This window comes from Phaseolus vulgaris, chromosome 10 (assembly GCF_051622355.1).
Source record: "Phaseolus vulgaris cultivar YP4 chromosome 10, ASM5162235v1, whole genome shotgun sequence".
NCBI lineage: Eukaryota > Viridiplantae > Streptophyta > Magnoliopsida > Fabales > Fabaceae > Phaseolus > Phaseolus vulgaris.
In genome coordinates this window covers 20,429,531-20,451,493 of record NC_143507.1, presented here as the reverse complement: position 1 = coordinate 20,451,493, position 21,963 = coordinate 20,429,531, and the positions used below count along the sequence as shown (strand labels likewise).

Genomic DNA, 21,963 nt, shown 5'->3' with positions numbered 1-21,963 from the left:
TCATACTTTTAATGTCAGCGATCTAACTCCTTTTTCTGTAGGTCTCCAGAATTCGTGGTCGAATTCTCTCCAACTTCGGGAGTATGATGGAGATCAAGCTCAAGAGAACATGGAGGCCAATCAACAAGAGCAAGAAGAGGTAGAGGCACAAATGGAGGACGCCCATGGAGGTCAAAGCCCACCTCAAAGGCTTACAAGAAGCATGTTCAAAGCTTTAGGAGCTAGGGGACATTTATTTTCTCTTTTTGTAATTTCTTTAGTTGAATGTGCTTAGAGGGAAACATTAGAAACCTCTATTGTTATAGCATCTTTTAGTCTTTCGTTAGGAGCTTTAGGGGGGTGTGTTAGTAGATAGGTGTAGAAGTAGAATAGGAGGTGCCAAAGTGAAGGAAGGAGTCACACCTTCCTCATGCTTGGGTTTTGGCGCCGATTCTAGATGATTCTTAGGAGGGAATTTTTGAATTTGTGTTGCTTACATTTCAGCACCTTAGGCTATAAATAGAGGTGCTCTCTTTGTAAATTTCAGATTTGAAATTTAGAGAAAAGAAACTATACTCAAATTTTGAGTGATCATTGGAGAGCTTTTGAGCCTTCTTCTCTAGTCTCATCTTGAAGGATCCTTGGTTTCCTCAAGTGGCGGCAGCACACTCATCTAGGAGCATCCATCCTTCTAGTGGCGTGATCATCCAACCATTCCTCCATCTTCATGAGCACTCTCTTCTCCTTCCTTTCTTCTCTTTCAATTGTTCATGTTGTCTTGTTTTCTTGAGTTTTTGGTTCGGTTCTTTGGTTTTTCCAGCAGCTGTTCTTGTTTTTCTTGTGTTTTGGTTCGGTACCTTTCATTTTCCAGCTTTCCTTTATAGTTTGGTTGCCTTTTACTTCATTTTGTTCGGTTCAAATGTGTTCTTATTCAATTCTATTCGGTGCTTTTTAGTTTTACCTTTTTTTGTTGGTTCAATTTGACAATATGAGGAACTTCCATGTGAGTTTGGATTTGGTGCTAGTTTTGGTGAGTTCTTATTCATAGAACCTTGATCCAATTCTATGAAAAAGTGCCTAACATTTGTCCAACTCAAGTTGATTCCCAAGAATGTCAAGAATCATTCTCTTCTATGCTAGTGGAATCACATCAATAGGGCTGGCCGAACCTCCCTACTTCCATACACATCATGCACCTTCAAGATCACCATAGCTCCTAGGAGGATCTTGCACAATTACATCCATAGCTTCCGCATCATATCCTCTACTGGAAAACCTTCAAGGCAATGAGGATAAGAAAGGTCGAGATGGTGTCGTACGACGACCACGTTGTCGGCTTCGTGGGCGAGAGGGTCGATACTAAAGGCTACATCAGCTTTATACTTGGTGATTGATGCTAACACCTCGTACAACATCCTCCTAGGACGATCGTCCATCTACCGACTGATGGCGATCGTCTCAACACCCCACCTGGAAATGAAGTTCCCTTCATTGTCAGGGGACATTCTCACGGTGCATGTAGATCAAAATCTCGCACAAGAATGTTACGCTGTGAGCCTTAGGGTGGAGCCGATGCGAAACGACCGGTCCCTTAAGCGCAAATCCTTTTGAGGACAAAAGTATCCTCGTAGAGAAGTCCAACCTACACCGATCGAGTACACAGTCGCTATGGTGGATCTAGATCCCCGGACGATCGAGGATAGGCTAGAAGCCAGGGAAGAGTTGCATCAAGTGCCCCTTCTTGACGAAGAACACAACACCTGTGTCGGCACAGCCATAACAACTGCCGAAGTCAAGCTGATGAACGCTACGCTGAAGAAGAACGTGGACCTCTTCGCATGGACAACATCTAATATGTCGGAGGTGAGCCCAGATACCATCATGCACAAGCTTTCGATATTCAAGGAAGCACGTTTGGTCGTGAAGAATAAGAGAAACCATGCTGAAGAGAAGAGGCTCACAACTCCTTTTGGCTGGCTTCATCCGTGAAGCCCAGTACACAACGTGGTTGGCCATTGAGTCATGGTCACTAAACCGAATGGTAAGTAAAGAATGTGTGTGGATTACACGAACCTAAATAGGGCCTGCTCGAAGGATTCGTATCCACTTCCAAACATCGTCCGACTGGTAGATAGAGCGACCGACCACAAGATCCTTAGCTTCCTAGATGCTTACTCTGGCTAGAACCAGATAAGCATGCACCCCTAGGACAAGGAGAAGACAACCTTCGTGGCGGACGATGCCAACTACTACTATAAAGTAATGTCGTTCCGCCTAAACAACGCTGAAGAAACCAACCAGCGACTCATGGATAAGATCTTCAAGGGCCTTATCGGAAGGTGAGTAGAGGTATATGTGGACGACATCGTGGTGAAGTCTGATTCTTGCGACCAACACATCAAAGACCTTGAAGAGGTCTTTAAAGCCCTCAGTCGTACAAACATGAGGCTCAACTGATAAGTTCCTAATTTCAGTAATATTTCATATTAAAATATAGGCACTTATGATAATTCATTGCTAATTTACATATAAAATAATCCTTAATTTATGAATTTATACATTTTTACATTTTTTATGATCTTTATTTGAATAAAAGCATTGTATTCCCAAATTTGGTATTAATTGCAGGTTTCTAGGAAAGATTGGAGATTTGGATTAAAGAGGAATGATTTGAGAGAGCTAAAAAGAGAAAGCCGAAAGGTTCTAGGGAGAAAATTGCCAAAAAATCCAATTTTGCAACAGAAGATTCTCGCTCAATGACAGTTTTCAGTAATCAACTCTTTTCTCGCTCAACCTAGAATTCCTCGCTCAAGCGATAATGCATTAGATAGATTGGGCCTTTTTTGTGTTTTATCACTTAGCCTATTAGTGCGACACAGGAAGCAACCTAACCTTAGAAAATTAGGTTAAATAGGGGACTAGAGGCTCAACCCTAGTGTTGAAAAGATTGAGAGGCAAACACCATTGGATGAATTGTAACCCAATTGGGAGAATGGTAGGTGCTAGAAGTATGCGTGAGCTAATTTTACCCTTTGGGATTGGGAGTGATCTGCTCGAACTCTTATGTATTGAAGTGATATTTAATATGATATAATATTATGTTATTGATTGATTATTGGTATTGTTGTTTTACTTTTAAATTTCCGTGACAAATTGAGAATCTTAAATCTGACTGAAAGGTATTTTTAGGGTTTTGACCTAAACAAAAATAATATTTTCCACTAATATCTTTCAGGAAGAAAACAACATGGCAGAAAAAGAACAGGCATCACCTTTTAGGGGGACACTTGGAGATTATGTCATGTACCAAGGACCAAGGCATTTTTCTAGTATTGCAATACCTGCTACCGCCAAGGCCTTGGAAATAAATCCCGATTTTCTCACTCTCATAAGTGCCTATCAATTTATAACAATGGAACATGAGGATTCATATTCACATTTGGATACATTTTATGAATTGGTGGGAGTAATGGGGTTAAATCAAATGATGTTGATAATGTTATGCGCTTGTTTCCATTTTCATTGGCAGCTAAAGCTAAAGAATGTTTCAAATCACTTCCAAATCAGAGCCTCACTAGTTGGGAAGAGGTAGAGGAAAAATTTCTGCAAAGATTTTTTCCAATCTCTCGCTACATCAAAGCCAGGTCTGAAATCTCTATGTTCAGACAAGGGGCAAATGAAGTCTTCCGTGAGACATAGGAAATATTTAAGATGATATTGAGAAAATCCCCAAATCATGGGTTTGAAGATATTCCTCAACTGAGCATATTTCTCAATTGTCTCATATCTGACACAAAGATGCTTTTAGATGTTATAGCTAGCAACACAATGATGGATCTTGATGTAGAACAAGTGACAACGATTATTGATGCATTGACATCAACTGATTATCAAGCCCAACATGGTGGACAAGGTTTTCAGAATAAAGGGTTGTTAGAAGATGCATTCTTGGCTAAAAATAAAATTATGGCATAGAAGATTGAGCAAATAACCGCACAAATGGCTAAATTTTCCTAACAATTATATGTTGTTCATTCATCTCAAAGCCAAAGCCAATCAATCAAGTGTATTTTTGTGGAGGTGATGATCCTAATGATCATTGCTTTTATCAGAAAAATTCACCTGAAACTGAAGATCCATTCGTTCTTGAAAGAATGAGTAAAGCTGAAGATGCATGGAAAAGAGCATGGCCATGATAAGGAGTATAGAGATCCATATAGGACAAATGGCCAAACAAATTCCACAAACTGCAAAGGGACTAGGTGACAAATTCTTAGCTAACACCATCACCAACCCAAAAGAGCATTGCAATAATGTAGTGACCGAAAAAGAAGAAAAAAAATGAGAAAGAGGGGGAAAGAGATAAGAAAGAAAGAGAAAAGAAAAGAAGCAAGGAGAAAAAAATAAAGGAAAAAATGAAAATAAGGAGAGAGGTGTTCTTGAAAAATATTTATCATATCCTCATGCTTCTTCAAAAAAAAAAAGAAGAGAAGAAATTTTTTTGTTAGACTACTCCCAAAAAATTATTTTGCAGGAAATCTAAAGCAAGATTCAAGACTTGAGTGATTTCGGAAGAATAAGAGCTATATTGAAGAAAGAAATGTAGAGTTGAAGGCTAGATATAGAGCAATTATTCAGAAAGGCTCGCCTAAAAAATCCAAGGACCCAAGGAGTTTTAATCTTCCTGTGTCTATAGGTGCTTTATCGATGGACAATGCTTTACTAGATTTAGGGGCAAGCATCAATTTAATGCCTTTGGCAATGCTAAGGAAGATAGGCTATTTGGAGCTTCAACCCACCAAGATGTTGTTACAATTGGCAGACATATCCATCAAATATCAATATGGTGTGGTTGAAGACGTTCTGGTGAAGGTGGATAAGTTCATGTTCCCTGTGAATTTTGTTGTCATGGACATAAAAGAAGAGGAAGAGGTTCCCTAGATACTTGGAAAACCCTTTATGAAGACTACTAGAATTATAATTGATGTTGACAAAGGAGAACTTCAAATTAGAGCTCAAAATGAGGAGGTAACTTTTCATCTTTTTGATGGTCTTACAAAATTTTAATGCAGTGGAAGAATGTGTATAGGCGTCAAGCTAGATGATGTTAAACGAGCGCTTACTAGAAGGCAACCTAGTCCACATTTTAGTTTTATTTTGTTTTGTTATTTTTGTTCTGATTTTACCTTTCAAAAATCATGTTTTCTTGCAGGGATTCTTGCCTAGGCGAGTCAACTCTCACTTGAGCGAGTTTGATATTTTCGTGTAGAGAATCTCGCTCAAGCGAGACAAATGGCGCTCAAGCGAGTTCTACGACGAAAAATTTGAGTTTTCTGCAAGGATTCTCGTTCAAGCAAGTTTGGCATCTGAAACTCTCACTCAAGCTAGAAACTTTTGCCAAAAAAAATAAATTTACAGGCACCCACTTCCTATATGTCTCCAAATCATTTTGCAGGTTATATATTTTGGCATGGGGACATGTTCTATTATTCAGGGGGCCAGATCCAGAAAATGAAGAAAAACTATAGATGAAGATTTTAACAAAGAGCTGGATGACTTCTTAGGAAGAGAGGATTGAGCAAAAATATGGTTTTATTGTTTATAATTTTCTTTTTCATTTTAGTTATTTGATTTTTTTTCTTTTATGTTTATGTTTTAATTATTTTACTTTTCGGTTATTTTGTTTATTTACTTATTTTATAGTTTGAATAAATTTGTTGTTTTGTTAGTTTTATGTCTTGAATTATATTTCTTGAATAAATTTTTGTTTTAATTTGTTTGTTTTCTAGTTTATTTTTTTGCAAATAAAAGGAACTAAAATATGAATTTTGAATTGGAGAGAAAAAGGAATTTGTGTTTAAATATTAAATAGTGACATGAATTAGACACATGTTAGAAAATAAAATATGATTGAATCCCTATTCAAATGTAGTTGAAATTATGATACATGAAAATTTAACAGGATGATTGATTAGGATAGAGAATGACAAGACAAAAAGGAATGAGGCCAATTAAACCAAATGAGTGTGTGAACCTTAAACAATTTTGAGAGTTTTGTTGATGAATTAACAGTTATGGTTGCTTAATTTTTGTGTTTGTTACATCATAAAAGAGCATGAAGATGATTGATGCATTTGTTGTGTTAATTAGGAACCCAGGGCCAAATAGCCAACCTTTATCTTATTAGAATTCCATTTTTTTTATATGTCCCCTTTGGGCAAATAAATTTTTTGTTAATATTGCACCTTTACCTTTAATGATATATTTTCCTACCCTTTAGTATGTTTAAGGAAGGAGAACATAGATGCAATACATATAGAAAAGAGAATGGTTGGTTCTGATTGTTAAAGCTAAAACAAGTTGAGAATAGGAAGAATCTTTTCCTATTATTGAAAAAAAAAAATCATCATGAAAATCATGAAAAGTCAGAAAGAAAATGAGGAAAAAGGTGACATCGAAAGAAAGTGGTGATTAGATAACACATATGTTCTTTATAATTGAATTGTAGGTATGTTCTTTTTCTTTAAGATGTGCATTTTGGAATCTCAACCTCATTACAACCCTGGAAAAGACCTCAAGATTCATAATTCTAATATGTTTGTGACTTGAAGATGAAATGAAAAGCAACTGTGATTTGTTATGATTAAGTGAAAATAGAGAGAAAGACTTACCTGTGAGCATATGAGAAGATATTCCTTGTGAATTGTCATTTATTTGTTTTATTTTATCCTGGAAGTTGATTGTGACTATATTTTTCAATATTTGAATTTGGAAGAATCATAAGTTTATGATTTGATCTGTTGTTTAGTAAATTAAGTTGTTTGATATCTAAATTCAAATATATTGATTTACTTTGCTTGAGGACAAACTAGATTCTAAGTTGGGGAGAGTGATAAGTTCCTAATTTCAGTAATATTTCATACTAAAATATAGGCACTTATGAGAATTTATTGCTAATTTACATATAAAATAATCCCTAATTTATGAATTTATACCTTTTTACATTTTTTATGATCTTTATTTGAATAAAAGCATTTTATGCCCAAATTTGGTGCTAATTGCAGGTTTTCAGGAAAAATTGAAGATTTGGATTAAAGAAGAATTATTTGAGCTAAAAAAAGAAAGTCGGAGGTCCCAGAATGGAGAAAAGTTCCGAAAAGCAAATTTGCAACAGGAGATTCTCGCTCAAGTGAGAATGCTCCAAGACAGTTTTCGGAAATCAACGCCTTTCTTGCCCAAGCGAGAATGCGTTAGACAGATTGGGCCTTTTCTATGTTTTATCACTTAGCCCATTAGCGCGACACATGGTGAAGAAGATCAAAAAGATGTTGAAGGTGCTGATATCGATTTTCCAGATGCAAAACAACCTGCTACTGATTTTTGTGTTGGGACAAGTGTTGGACATCAAGGAGATAGGATTCCTTCAATGTCTTCCTTTGAAAGCTACATGGTGAATAGGCTAGATGGCTTTGCGAAAAATCAAAGGAATCTGCATGCTCTTTGTGTTTCAAACTTTCAGAACTTTGACAATAGATTTCAAATCATGGATACCCGGTTTCAAACTCTTGATGAACAGATTGAAGCTGTTCAGAATCATATTTTTGAGTTGCAGTATGGAAAAGAAGACTGAAGAAAAACAACCGGTTGATTTCTCCAAACAACCGATTGTTAAGCTTGAAAGTCGAGGCTTTGTTGTTCTTTCTATCTTTGTATTGCTTTATTTTGAACTATTCTATTTAATCTCTTCCTAGAGTCTATTTGTGAAGACAAATAGGGGGACAATATGGTGTTTGTGTTGTCTTACAAACTGTTATAACTCTGCTACTATTCTGTTTTTAATTTATGCTGCATTATTGGTTTGTATGAAGCTATTTTTTGCTTTGTTTTTTGGCTGTTTTTTCTGCTTTTGTGATTATTCAGAAAAATAGTTGATGTATGATCATAACCTGCTATGACAAATGCCCTGGATTGCATAGTTTTTGTTTTGCAGGTACAATTTCATATTCAATCAAGATCAACACAGCAATCAAGGATTTGTCTTCATCAAATAGGGGGAGATTGTTGATCAAGAGTGATCAAGTGCTTTGAAGAAACCAAATCCAAGATGTTTGATGCAAGGCTGGTGTTGCTGTTGTGTTTTGAGAGGGATATGGGTATAATAGAATGTGATCCACTCCTTTGTTGAATCTAAAACTGATGTGATTTAAAACCTTTTAGAAAATAAAGTGTTTTTCCAAGTAAGTGAAAAACAACCTGTTGTTTTGTGGAATCAACCGGTTGTTTTACTCTTAGGATTTTTGAAAAGGTTGAAAATTGTTTTAGTTTGGTTGACTTAACTGCCAAACCAAACAATCGGTTGTTTCGTGGTTTCAACCGATTCTTTCTTTGAAAATCCTAACAGAATTCTGTTTTGGTTGTTGAATGTGCTTTAAATGTTTTTCAACTGAATACGCTCCTTCATTAATTGTTTTGAACAATCTTTGGAAATTATAAATGGTTTGTTTATGTTTTCAAACAAGCAAGAGAAACAAATTTGAGTTTTTCAGTTGTGAAGAAGTTGATTCTAAGATTTGAACATTCACATCAAGCTTTAGGTTTTTCAAAGAGAGTGGAATAGGATTGCAATTGTATTGATTTCAGTTTGTACTGTGAACAAGTGTAATCCCTTCTCAACCTACTGTATTTCTAGAGTTGTGTTGCCAAGGAGTGTTGTGTGCTCTTGAGGTGGTCAAGATCAATACTCTTGGTGTGTTTTGTCAAAGGGAGTGTGTTTCTTGAAGGGTTCAAGCTCACTCTACTTTGGTGGCTTGTGTGTTGTAATCTGGTTTGATTACTTAGTGGATTACCCGGTGGTTTTCTGGAGACTGGATGTAGCTCTTGGCTTAAGAGTGAAACAGTATAAACTGTTGGTGTATTTCTCTCTTACTCTAAACTCATTTAAATTTTGTTTTAAGCTTTACTGGTATAAACAACCGATTCTTTCGAAGAAACAACCAATTGTTTTTCTATTGTTTTGCTATTTTATTGCTTATATTCTTGGCTAACTTGATTCCTGTTCTGGATTCACACAAAGAATTTTTTTAAACCTCGAAAAGTTTTCAAAAACCTCTCTTAAACAATTCACCCACCCCCCTCTCGTTTAAGGCCATATATTCTAATAGAGGTCATATTTAATATGATATAATTTTCTGTTCTTGATTGATTATTGGTATTCTTGTTTTGCGTTCGGGGTTGAAGGAGGAAAATTCTTGGATTTCATGCTTACCCACCGGGGGATCGAGGCCAATCCAGACAAGTGTCGGACGATCACTTAGAACATAAAGGAGGTTCAGTAGCTGATAGAGCGTCTTACCACCCTCTCCAGGTTTGTCCCCCGGCTGGCCAAGAGAACTAGGCTGATGGTGCAGTTGTTCCGCAAGGCAACTAAGTTCAGTTCGAATGAGAAGTGCGAGGAAATATTCTAATAGCTGAAGGACTTCTTATCATCGCCGACAGTCATCCAGAAGCCGAGACAGGACCAACCCATTGTGATGTACCCGACGGTCTCTGAAGAAGCGGTTAGCGCCCCATTGGTTCAGGAGGTGGATAATGAAGACCGACCGGTATACTTCGTCAGTCGGAAGCTCAACACTGCCGAGATTAGATACCAGATGATAGAGAAGGTGGCCCTTGCCCTAGTCCTAACAGCCAAGCGAATGAGCTTATACTTGCAGAACCGCTCCATCACGGTAAGAATTGACTACCCTATTTTCAAAACTTTATCTAAACCCGACATTGCAGGGTGAATGCTTGGTCGACTTCTTCGCCGAGCTCACACCTCTTCCAGACCTCTTGGCCGGATGGACGCTATACGTGGACGACTCCTCGAACAACACTGCATGTGGAGCAGGAGTCGTCCTCGAAGGACCTAGTGACCTCCTCTTGGAGTAAGCCCTCCAATTTGTGTTCAAGGCCACCAATAATCAAGCAAAGTACGAAGCTCTTCTTGTTGGTCTAAACCTAGCATACGATATGGGAGCACGCGAGGTAACTTGCAAAAGAGACTCCCAAGTTATTATTGTTCAGATCAAAGGCGAATTCGAAGTGAAGGAGCCTTTGCTCCAAAGCTACTATCACACGGCCCGCAACAGCATCACTCGGTTTCAAAGGGCAACAATAGAGCACATTCATCGGCCGGAGAACAAGCGGGTCGACGCGCTGTCTCGGCTTTCAACAACCACAACGAAGAGCCACCATAGGTTTGTCATGCAAATTTGCCTAAGACAACCTAGTGTGGTAGAGATCGAATGCCTAGTGGTCACTGACGCCAAGTTCAAGACCTAGATGACCCCGATCGTCTGATACCTTGAACACGACACGTGCAAGCCAAAATAGGAGAAAGCCATGAAGCAGCAGTGTCCAAGGTACACCATGCTCAACTGGGACCTATACCGAAGGAGCTACTCAACGTCGTTGCTGAAATGCATCACCAAGGGCCAGGTCGAGTACGTCCTCAAGGAGATACACGAGGGGGTATGTGGTAGTCACTCAGACACTCAGACAATGGCTCCTAAAGTCCCCAAGGATGATTATTGGCCATCTGTCCAAGGGGAATGCGCAGAATTTGTGAAGAAATGTGCCAAGTGCCAAGAGTTCGGTCTTGTGCACCACCTAAAGCCAGAAGTACTACATAGCATGACATCCCCATGGTCGTTCGCCATCTGGGGGATGGACACAATTGGTCCCTTTGCCCAGAAAAAGGGTCAGACAAAATTCCTTATGGTCGGAGTCGACTATTTCACCAAATGGATCGAGGCCGAGCCACTCGCATCCATTTTCACCAAGAACGTGCAAAACATTGTACGACGAAGTATTATGTGTTGGTTCAGCGTGCCGCACATAATAATAACTGATAATGGTCGATTGTTCATCGACCGAAGGCTCCATTCTTTCTATGATGACATCAATATCAAGTCCATAACAGCCTCGATCGAACACCCCCGAACCAGTGGGCAGGTCGAGGCTGCCAACAAAGTCATCCTAAACGAACTGAAGAAGCGGTTCGTTAAAGCAAAAGGTCGATGGACCAAAGAACAGCTGGAAGTCTTGTGGGCATATTGTTGCACCCGCAGACGACCATGCAGGAAACACCGTAAAGCCTAACATATGGAACCGAAGCAATGATCCCAGTCGAAGTAGGCAAGCCTAGCATCCGAAGGCAGATGTTTGATCTGACCTTGAATGAAGAAAGTCTCTCGGTCAACCTATATTTGGTCAACGAGCTCCGCGACAAGAGAAAGATTTGAAAGGCAGCATGCAAATTTTGGGTGGTGAGACACTACAACACAAAGGTTTGACCAAGGATTTTTTAGAAGGGAGACCTCGTCTGGAGGATGAGGAGCGATGCAAGGAAGAATGAAGGCAAATTCTCATCCAACTAGGAAGGGCCCTTCTGGATTCGAGAAGTTGCAGCTGGGGAGGCGTACCACCTAGAGTGGTTATCGAGCAAAACTGTACAGAGGACGTAGAATGCCACGCACATCAAATTTTATTATAGTTAATCGATAAAATTTACGCACTTTTTCCTCATCCGATCCTTTTTTCCTTAAGGAGGGTTTTCGGTCGGACACGCATCTTTTGGCGCTCGGTTTGGTCTGGATGAATCCTTAATCGGTATACCCTACTGACACTGCAAAACCTCAGTTTGGTCTGGACGAAGCCTTAACCGGAATACCCTGTCGACATCGCAAAACCTAGATTCGATCTGGATGAAGCCCTAACCGGTATACCCTGCCGGCACCGCAAAACCTCAGATCGGTCTGGATGAAGCCTTAATTAGCATACCCTGCTGATATCCAAAGACATGGTGCGGTCAAGGATGAAGCTTTAACCGACATACCCTGCTGAAACCTTAAAACGCATTACAAGCGCAATCAGACCGCTTACTTGTTCAATTTTCTTTGTTCAATTAAGTTATCCGACCTCTTACTTAACTAGTTCAATTTTCTTGTTCAATTAAGTTATCCGACCACTAACTTAACTTGTTAGTTTCTTTGTTCAATTAAGTTATCCGACCGAGGAACTTAACTTGATTAACTAAAGCTACAATATGTGAACAAACGACCATTTCATTCCTGAAGAAAGATAGGAGGACGCCACACCCCAACCTCGAAGGTAAAGCGATAAAGGCCACATCCTGGCCAAAGGAAGTAAAAAAATAAAGCCTAAGACTTACTAGTCTTTGCCTTCAGCACCTTCGATCGTCGCACCTTAGTCCTCGGTAAGATCCGACCCTCAAACACCTGGTTTTCGGGGTCGAACTCACCAGACGGTGGCGGACCATTGTAGAGGACGTGAGCCTGTCGAACGGCCTGGAAAAAACTTTTGTTGAGCGTGACCAGGCGGGCCACGACGATGACTTGGCACATCATTTCGATGCTACCTTGCAGCAAGTCCTCTGAGGGGAATCCCCGAATGAGTTCTCGGGTCACCTCGGGCAGGCCAATCTTCACCCCTTCGAATATTGTAAGTCACCCCCAACACCGACAGGGGTGACATGGAGACCTCCATTGTACACTCGGCCATAGGAGGGGGGATCGGGTGGTTGAAGTCGTCTGTTGGTGGCGAATTAACATCGATCGGCGTTCGACGAGGAGGGTGTGGTGTCGGCATTACCATGGGGGAGCGGGTACTCGTGGCTATGGTGCACCCCTCTCGGCCTTTTTTTGCTTTTTCCTGAAGGGCCAGCACCACCGGCCGACCCTTTCCTGGCCGCTAGGGCCTCGATGCTCGACCTACCCTTACGTTGAGCGACCCTTTCTTTAAAGGCATCTAGTAGACCATTTTCCCGAGGAGCATCTTGGTTCATGATTTCTGCAACAATAAGAAGCAAAGTGTTAGTTAAAAACAAAGCAACCAAGCGAGACTAGGGAAAACCAGCATACCCTTAAAGGACGCTTAACAAGACACTTTCGCATACACGATTATCAGCTTCCGTGTAGAGATTTTCCTTGGGAGCTTATCGAAGAGAGAAAGGATCTCTTGCTCCATTCCTTAAACTTCTGAGGCTTCCTATTCCAACACGTAGGAAACCTCGATCGACCGACTTCGTCAAAGAAGTATGGCATGGTTTCCGATTGAATGAAGACTTTGAAAAATCATTCTTTGAACTTTTTGTATGAAGTGGTGTAGAAGCTGAAGAGGATATTGACCGACCGACTGATCAGTGTATGCCATAGAACAGGCTCGGCCGGGTGGGAGGTATAATACCTCAAAAAATAAGAAGGGGTTGGATGTAAACGAAGAACGCCACATATCAAGCGGAAGGCCTAGTTTGATGCCCAGGTGTTGGGATGAAGCTGGGTAGGAGCCACATTGAGCGCCTTAAGGACACCCATCATGAAGTTGTTGAATGGTAAAGAAACATGTAAGTCTGAAAAAAAAGAAAAGAATACATATAGAAGAAAGGTGACTCGGTGGGAGACCGACCTAGACATAAGGTCTCGGTCGGTAGACACAGCTCGACCCTAAGGAAGTTATGGCTAGCATCCGCCTTCAGAATCGGGAACCTGTCCAAAAAATCTGCGACAGAGGTCTCAGTCGTAAAGACAGAGGTGATCCTAATTACCTTAGAATCCACCCAGTCAATCTCGAGGGGGGAGATAACCTGATCAAGGAAGTCCGACCAGTCGACAACATCACCCGGGTTGTCCCCTCTAGCCACCTTCTCCACAGGGCGCAACACTTGGATTGCACTGACTGAAAGAGGCTCGGTCGTGGAGGAGCCAAAAATAGAAGACGAAGATGAAGACAAAGAAGAAGACGAAGAAGAAGAAGGACGCACGGGACGAGGAGAATGGCTAGCCGAAGAAGAAGAAGAGGTAGGCCGAGACAGAGAAGACATGACTAACCTTATGAAGGTCGAAATACAACAACTTGGGAGGACGAGAAGTGTTTGGGTCTCAGAGAAAATGCTGAGTAATAACACAGTGTCTCGACATTGTTGGGACAACTATTTATAGCCCTCAAGAGTCTCGGGAGGCAAAGCGTCGCAACCATCTCAGTCGTTAGATCTTTTCGATGAAACGGTCATTGTCGCTTGGCGCCCAAAAAACCCGTCATCAATGCAGGTCACGTCATGCATTAGGAGCCGCCTGACATCATATTAGGCATCAAGAACCCCAATCGTCACACCTAACTTAGAAGCCCGACTGGCACAAATGTACCGGTGAGGACCGTACAACTGATGTCACATCTTGATCCCCATCACTGGGCTGACCTAGGTAAAGGCCCACGTCCGTGAGGCCGACCGACAGTACAAGTCCAATTACGCTCAATCAAGGTCGGCAAAGCTAATCCACAATTAAGAGCTAGGTAATGCAGCCCTAAACGTGGTCCAAATCCTTAACCTGACCCAATAAGAAAAGCCCACCAAAGGTAATATAAAAAGCACATATTCTAAGAATAAGGTAAGTCATCATATATAGTTCTCTAAGAACCGAGTATTGAACGTCTTTGATGACTTGAGTGTTGGAGTGCCTTCTACAGGTACCCTCCGAGTTTGGATTACGAAAAGATCGAGAGCCCATACAAGGAAGGAAGAGCGAGGAGTTTGCAAGGAAGGGAGCTTAAGGACTGTGCGACCGGCTGATAGAAGGAGATAAAAGAATCCTCTCAATAGTTCTCTAGGTCGTAACCTTTATACGAGAACATAATTCATTTTGTAAAACAACAAATAATTAATAACCTTGAATGAAATAGTTCTACAAACAAACACATGTCACAAGAGAAATTGTTTCATAGTTATAAACTATCATAACTTCCATTAATTTGGGAAAGGTTAATTAACTTGTGAAGAAAATCTTGTCCCATTATTGCTCTAAGATTTGATCCCCCACTTCTAGTTCACCTTCAATGACCTTAATGGCATTGTTGTCCAAGTAAGTTGGGAGGACAATGGCTAAAATAGAAGAGCAATTTAGCTCATGACAAACATCAAAATTTAGTTATCCAATGAAAGTTCTAGTGCATAAGGTCTATAAACCTCACCTATTCCCCACCATCCATTTCTTGAAATTATGTTTTTAAAGTTTAAGGTTTTTACTAACGTTGCCCTACCTATGAGTAATCACCATAGAATAACGAAGAAACGAAATTAAAAGAGGTGTATTATTTGATAACATTAGCAAAAGTCCCACGTAGAACTTAATAAAAAGATAAGGAAGATTCATGATTGTGATTCACTTCAAACACATACCTCATCTGAAGGCCTATACTTAATAACACTTAATGTATCATTACTTTATTGCAACTAGTATTGTCTTGCATCACTTGTTAGCTAACCAAAATGAGCAACATACTTTACTTGTGTAGGGCAAGAAAATGGCCCAGGAACACTAGTGGATATGTGGAAAGAAAATTCATAAATAACAATGTTTATGGCTTTACTAAAATTTATGCATGAGAGTTCTCTTAAGCCCTTATAATTATTGTAAGTTAGATAATAGTTATAGACTTTTAGGCTTTAACTCATTATTTCATACTTTTAGGCTTTAACTCATTATTTCATATGGATAGTTATATCTCATTTACTATTGAATTTCATTTCTATTTCTTCAGGGTGATTACAGAAAGCTTATTGTTGTTAGAGACTCATCATAGGACACATATAAGCATATTGTGTCCAGTCATTCATTTGATGACACACTCATGACTATTTTATGACAAGTGTACCGAGTCAAAAGTAATAATTTGTCCTTAAGGATGGATATTGAACTCATAAAGAAAAATTATTTAAAATCCTAATAGTAGCATTCACTAAGTATAAAAATATGTCCAATAATTTGATTTGAAAGATATTGACATAAGTTTGCATGAAAATTAAATAAAAGCAAAGTAAATGATATGAATGAGTCAATTAGGAAAATGGGGAATGAGGTTAATCCTTCTTACTCGTTTGTAATTTCAATGAATAAAAACTTATAAAATTCCATCTTGATTGACATCGATGCACATATAAAAATCATTCATATGGATTCTTCGCATACAAAATTATTAAGAGAGTCTCCTAAATATAAATTCCTTACATATTTATAAAAACTCCTTATCATTACAAATAGATGTTATAAAAAAATTAACATTTCAAATTTATTCCTAGCATTCAAATATGTTAAGCATTATCATTTAGGTTTGATACTCAAAGGTACTTTCCAGTCAAATTTAAGGATAAAAATCATGAATGGTTTCAAGCTTTGAGAATAAAATGACAATACCAATCATCAATCAAGAACTGAATATTATAAATAAATATCACCTCAATATATAAGATTTTGAACAAATTACTTCCAACCCCAAAGGAAAGAATTATCCACTCAGATTGACAATTACAACCATAGAAAGCAAGAAAAGAAGATTCAGGGTTTTTTTCCTTAATGACTACCTCCTCTAGGGTTTTCTATCTCTCCATATTCTCTCAATGATATAGGGTTATGCCTCACGCCTTCTATTTAACCTAATCGGGCTTGGGCTAAGTGACATATCTCTTAATCGAGATATTACCTTCTTAAGCGAGTTTTACGAGAAAAGTCTAACTTCACTAGAGTGAACTCGCTTAGGCGAGCCTTGGGGGCTAGTCTTGGGCAAGTTCCTCTGGAATGATCTTGTTTGGGTGAGTTTGGTTGAGTTTTCAATGTTTCAACTTTGTCTTTTCTTCTTGTCTTTAATTTGTCCATTCTCCTTTAGCCCTTTTATCTCCATTTCGTCCTAGAATCATGAAATTAACACAAATTTGGGAATAAATCGTTTAAATTCACCTTATAATCCAAAAATATTTAAAAATGTTCAAATTCCTAAATTACGGGTTGAATTATATATTTTACCAATTAAAGTCCATAAGTGCATGTTTTTTTTTATGAAATATTACTGAATTATGACACTTATCAACTCTCTCAACCTAGAACCTTGTTTGTCCTCAAGCAAAGTAAATGAATATGAATAAATTATATTTGAGTTCAAATATCAAAACATCTTTATTTACTGGACAATAGATTAAATAAAAAACATATAGTGCTTCCAACTTCAAATATAACAAGATATAGATACAATCAATTTCTAGGATAATAACGGAAACAATGAAATGACAATTTATTAAGGAATTTCTTCTCTTATTCTCATAGGTAAGTGTTTATATCAATTTCCACTAAATCATAACAAGTCACAGTTGGTTTTCATTTCATCTTCATATCATAATCACATTAGAAACATGAATATTAAGGTCTTTTGCAGGGTTATAATGAGGCTGAGCTTCCAAAAAAATATTGATTTTTCAGATAACAAAATGTACACTTAAAAGAAGAAGAACATACCTACAATCCAAATACAGTACATTTGTGCTATCTAATCACCAATTTCTTTTATTTTAATACTTTTCTCCATTTTCTTTACTTATTCATGATTTCACCATCAACTTTTTCTCTATTTTTTTCTCTTTTTTTTTTTTCTATAAATGATAATAGAAATAGATTATTCCTATTTCCAACCATATAAATTATTTAAACTTTAAAACAACTAAAGCCAATCATCCCTTTTTCTATATATAACACTAGAAAAAAAATCACTTTTAGCGATCACCAAATTTGGTCCCTAAAAGCACTATAATCAGTTACTAAATATATTTGCGACCGAAACGGTCACCAAATAAATATGGAAGCGAAAATCCTAGTCGCAAAACATTTAAACTAAATTATAAATTGGTCACAAATTTGCAACCGAAATTTCAGTGGCTAAATCTGTCACAGAAAAGCTCATCAACATAATTCAAGAACAAAATTAGCAACCAAATTTTTATAAAAAATCGGGGGCTAAATCGATCGTAGAAAATTTGGTCACCAGAATTCAGAAACCAAATTAGCGGCCAAATTTTTATAAAAAATCAATGGTTGAAATAAAAGGTGACAGCGACCACCATTTTTCGATAACTAATGGATTAAAGTAATTAATTAAAAAAAACTCGTGGTGGCTAATTCGATGACTAAATGGAGACCTCTATAGCAACAAAATTGATTTCAATGGCTAAATAATTTTTTTTTAATTACAACGATTGATTCTGTTTCGGTCGCTAAACAACAACTTTGCAGATAAAACCTACAAATCAACTTCGATATCTATTTTTATATGTATTATTAATACCTATTTAAAATGTTATTTTGACCTGTTTATAAAAAAAAAATCAAACCTGCTTATGGATACTCAAAATTCAATCAAGCTAAATAGGAATGAACTTCAAATACATTGTTTAAGAAAGAGTTATACACAAATTAAAAGTAAATCATATTACACAACGAAAACTATTGAAAACAAGTTAAAAGAGTCAAATTTATTATATAATTTAACATACAATTAATCTTCTTCTAAACTGTCATCATCTCTAATGTGGTCTCCTTTATGTTCACGGATAGTAGGATATGAAGAGCTTGATATGGAATTATTCATTTGAGTTATCTTTCTGTATAAGTTTTCCTTTGTTGAAGATGGCCCATTAGACCACAACAACCTAATTACATCACATCAACATGCTCACCTCTTACTGCATGATGGAGAGGCTGAGAAAATAATCACAAGGCAATGATGGGAGCAAATCAGAAGACATTCACCAAACATGAAAGAAAGACAGTTGCGGATAAGAATGGATATTGAAATTGGCATCCATTAAGTAGCCAAGTAGAAACTCAAATTTTTTGAAGGATTAAAAAACCTCAAAGTATCACCCTCAGAATCAACTGATTCCAGCATTCTCTTTATATGTTTTGCGTCATTTTCTCTGTTTAGTACCTGTTGGACTATCTCAGTTTCCAGCATTCTTTTTATATGTTTTGCGTCATTTTCTCTGTTTAGTACCTGTTGGACTATCTCAGTAAATCCTGTTAAGACCATTTAAAGAAAATGATATTGAAATTCTTGCTCCCAATAAAAGATATAAGTTCAATTTATATAACAGATTTGAGAATCTAACTACCTACAGCACAAGCATCATGCAAAGGAATTGCACCATCTTCATCCTTAGCCTCGATGTTTGCTCCTCTTTCTAGTAGCAGCTGCAGTTTATCAAACAAGATCAACAATTCATGCAATGTCTATATAATTTGGAGTAAAAAAAATCACATCACAGTCACTAAAGAAACATAGAAGCTATAACTACTAGCTTTATAACAAACTACATCAATCCTCCACAAAAGTTAAATTTTTACTGCTAATGTACCAAACAAAGGACCCTATCAAATTCAAAAGCCATGAGAATTAAGGTTTTAAATTGCATTGGCAGTCGCAGTCTCACAACAATCCTCCATATTGAAATAAATCATCAATTTAGTCCTATGACTCTCATCTAAGCAGTTCTTGAAGTACTGAAATAATGAGTCGTCCCTAGAATTATATGTCATGCTACGTAGTCTTTCAAGTATTGCAAAATCCTTCAAATTAGTATATCAATGTTAGTAAAATATTTCAATATAGGGATTAAACTAATAGATTTTCAATACTTTAAGGACTACATTAACAGTTTATTCATGCTGCGGAACATTCCCTTGATGCAGCCATTATTATGATATTTGCGCAAGCTTTCGCTGATCAAATTTTACAATAACAAGTTAGATTAAGTAGCCAGAAAGTTAATCATTCACATTGCAGTTAGTTTCCGAGAAATCTAATCTCGTATGCAGGAAATAAAAAATCTAAGGGAAACCAACTTCAAGTCAAGCATATTCTAATGTGAATTCTATCCATATAAATGGTTTAAATCTAAGAAGAATTATTTTATAAATTAAAGGGATATTATGAACATTACTTTCCGTGAAAATATTATAAATTATAAAAAATCACTGCATTATTTCACAGAATAGTATTTCTAATAGAATTTTTTTAAGATCTCACATATACAAATTATTTATAAATAAAATTATTTTAGTTGAGATATCACATATAGATTATTTAAATGTAAAGAAAACTATTTACACATAAAAAAGAGTTAGTTAAGAACAATAGTTTTCATAATAATATTATAAATCATAATAAACACAGAGTATCTGATATTTTCATCCATAAGAAGGAACAGATATATTATGGTTGATATGTAACTAATTTGGGAGTGGAAAAAGAGGAAAGATAGATAAGCTTATGTTACCTCCTTCAACTAATATCTCAGAGAAAGAAACAAGTGGTGATCCATGACTTCAGTACTAGAGAAGCTGAAACGTTAAGTTTCTGCACAAACATAAACACAAACACATGATCTACAGCTTCAATTGAAAAGGAATCAATTAGCTTTTGAAATCAAAGCAGAAGTTAACTTCACACTCTGATTCATACCTCTAGAAAGATGAATGCACTCCATTGCATAAGAGTTACAAATGAAATCAGAGTTGTTCCAGTACAACAGACGGTGAAACGTTAAGTTACTGCAGAAACACAAACACATGATCTAGAGCTTCAATTGAAAAGCAATGGATTAGAAATTGAAATAAATACTGATACCTCCAGAGAGATGAGAGGAATCCATTTGTTGAATGAGAGAAGAGAATCCTCAGACTCAGTCCAATACTGCAAGAGATAAGAATGAAAGCAGAGTTGTGAAGAGTTGCGCAACCAAACCACACCTTCATGCTAACAAGTGAAATTCACTTTAAAAATACCAAGTCTTGGTCTTTTTCTATGAATTATTATTATTATTATTATTATTATTAATAATAATAATAATAATAATAGTAGTAGTAGTATTAGTAGTAGTATATTAGTCAAATGAAAAATTACAATTAGCGACCGAAAGAAGATGGGTGACTAAAAAATAAACATATTTAGGCTTAATGACCGAAAGAAAATCGGTAGCAAAAAAATAAACATATTCGGTGGTTGATTCGGTGGCAGAAATAAACAATTACATTTAGCGACCAAAAGAAAATTGGTGGCTAAAAAACAAACATATTTGGTGGGTGATACGGTGATGGATGCGGCTGTAGAAATAAGCAATTACATATAGCGACAAAAAGAAAATCAGTGGCTAAAAATAAACATTTTCGGTTGCTAATTCGATCGTAAATATATTTTCCCAATTTATTCAAAACATCCACCACTTTAGCGACCAATGGTTTTTTTCACTCTCATGTTCAGTCGCTATTTCGGTTGCAGATTTGAGACTAGGGGTATTCAGTGGCTTTTTTTGGTCCCAATTTGCAATCACTCATTTTCGGTCGCTTAATGAGGTGACTAGATTGTTATTTTCTTGTAGTGTAAATTGCATTTATGGTCTCTTTCCTTAAACATGCCAATATATATCGGTTGAGGTTTAGGGTGCAATAATAATAATAATAATAATAAACATTTTTGGCTCAAAAATGGTCATCACATATATATAATCAAATTAAATAAAGTTGACTATGTTGGAGATCCTACATCAACTAGAGATTAGAGCCGTTCATTGTATATAAGTGGGTGCAAACCTCAACCCTATGAGCCGATTTTATGGGGTTGAGTTAGGCTTAAAGTCCACTTCGTAATATGGTATCAGAGCCATTTCGAGCCTATCCTAGCGAGTGTTTGTGTTGGGCCTATCGTGCCACCCGCTATTAGGCCGCTATCGAACCACCCATAATATATAGTCCCACGCACGAGCTTCTATCTATCACTCTCGGCGTGAGGGGGGGGGGTGTTGGAGATCCCACATCGACTAGAGATTAGAGCCGTTCATTGTATATAAGTGGGTGCAAACCTCAACCCTATGAGCCGATTTTATGGGGTTGAGTTAGGCTTAAAGTCCACTTCGTAATATGGTATCAGATCCATTTCGAGCCTATCCTAGCAAGTGTTTGTGTTGGGCCTATCGTGCCACCCGCTATTGGGCCGCTATCGGACCACCCATAATATATAGTCCCACGCACGAGCTTCTATCTATCACTCTCGGCGTGAGGGGGGGTGTTGGAGATCCCACATCGACTAGAGATTAGAGCCATTCATTGT

The 21,963-nt window shown here is 37.6% G+C and overlaps 2 protein-coding genes and 1 pseudogene across 2 annotated transcripts in view; 1 reads left to right on the top strand and 2 right to left on the bottom strand.

Annotated features, from left to right (window-relative positions):
* The window catches only part of LOC150024680 (uncharacterized), a 65,868-nt gene that overhangs the window by 21,665 nt on the left and 22,240 nt on the right, over window positions 1-21,963 (top strand). The window lies entirely within an intron of this gene.
* Window positions 3,617-3,722, bottom strand: LOC137819913 (small nucleolar RNA R71; annotated as a pseudogene).
* On the bottom strand, window positions 18,267-20,612 carry LOC137818839 (uncharacterized). The gene is given in 7 exon segments (XM_090296547.1): window positions 18,267-18,525; window positions 18,528-18,558; window positions 18,716-18,786; window positions 18,853-18,875; window positions 18,971-19,049; window positions 20,485-20,550; window positions 20,607-20,612. Coding segments are annotated over 7 exon segments (447 nt in total). The 3' UTR covers window positions 18,267-18,354.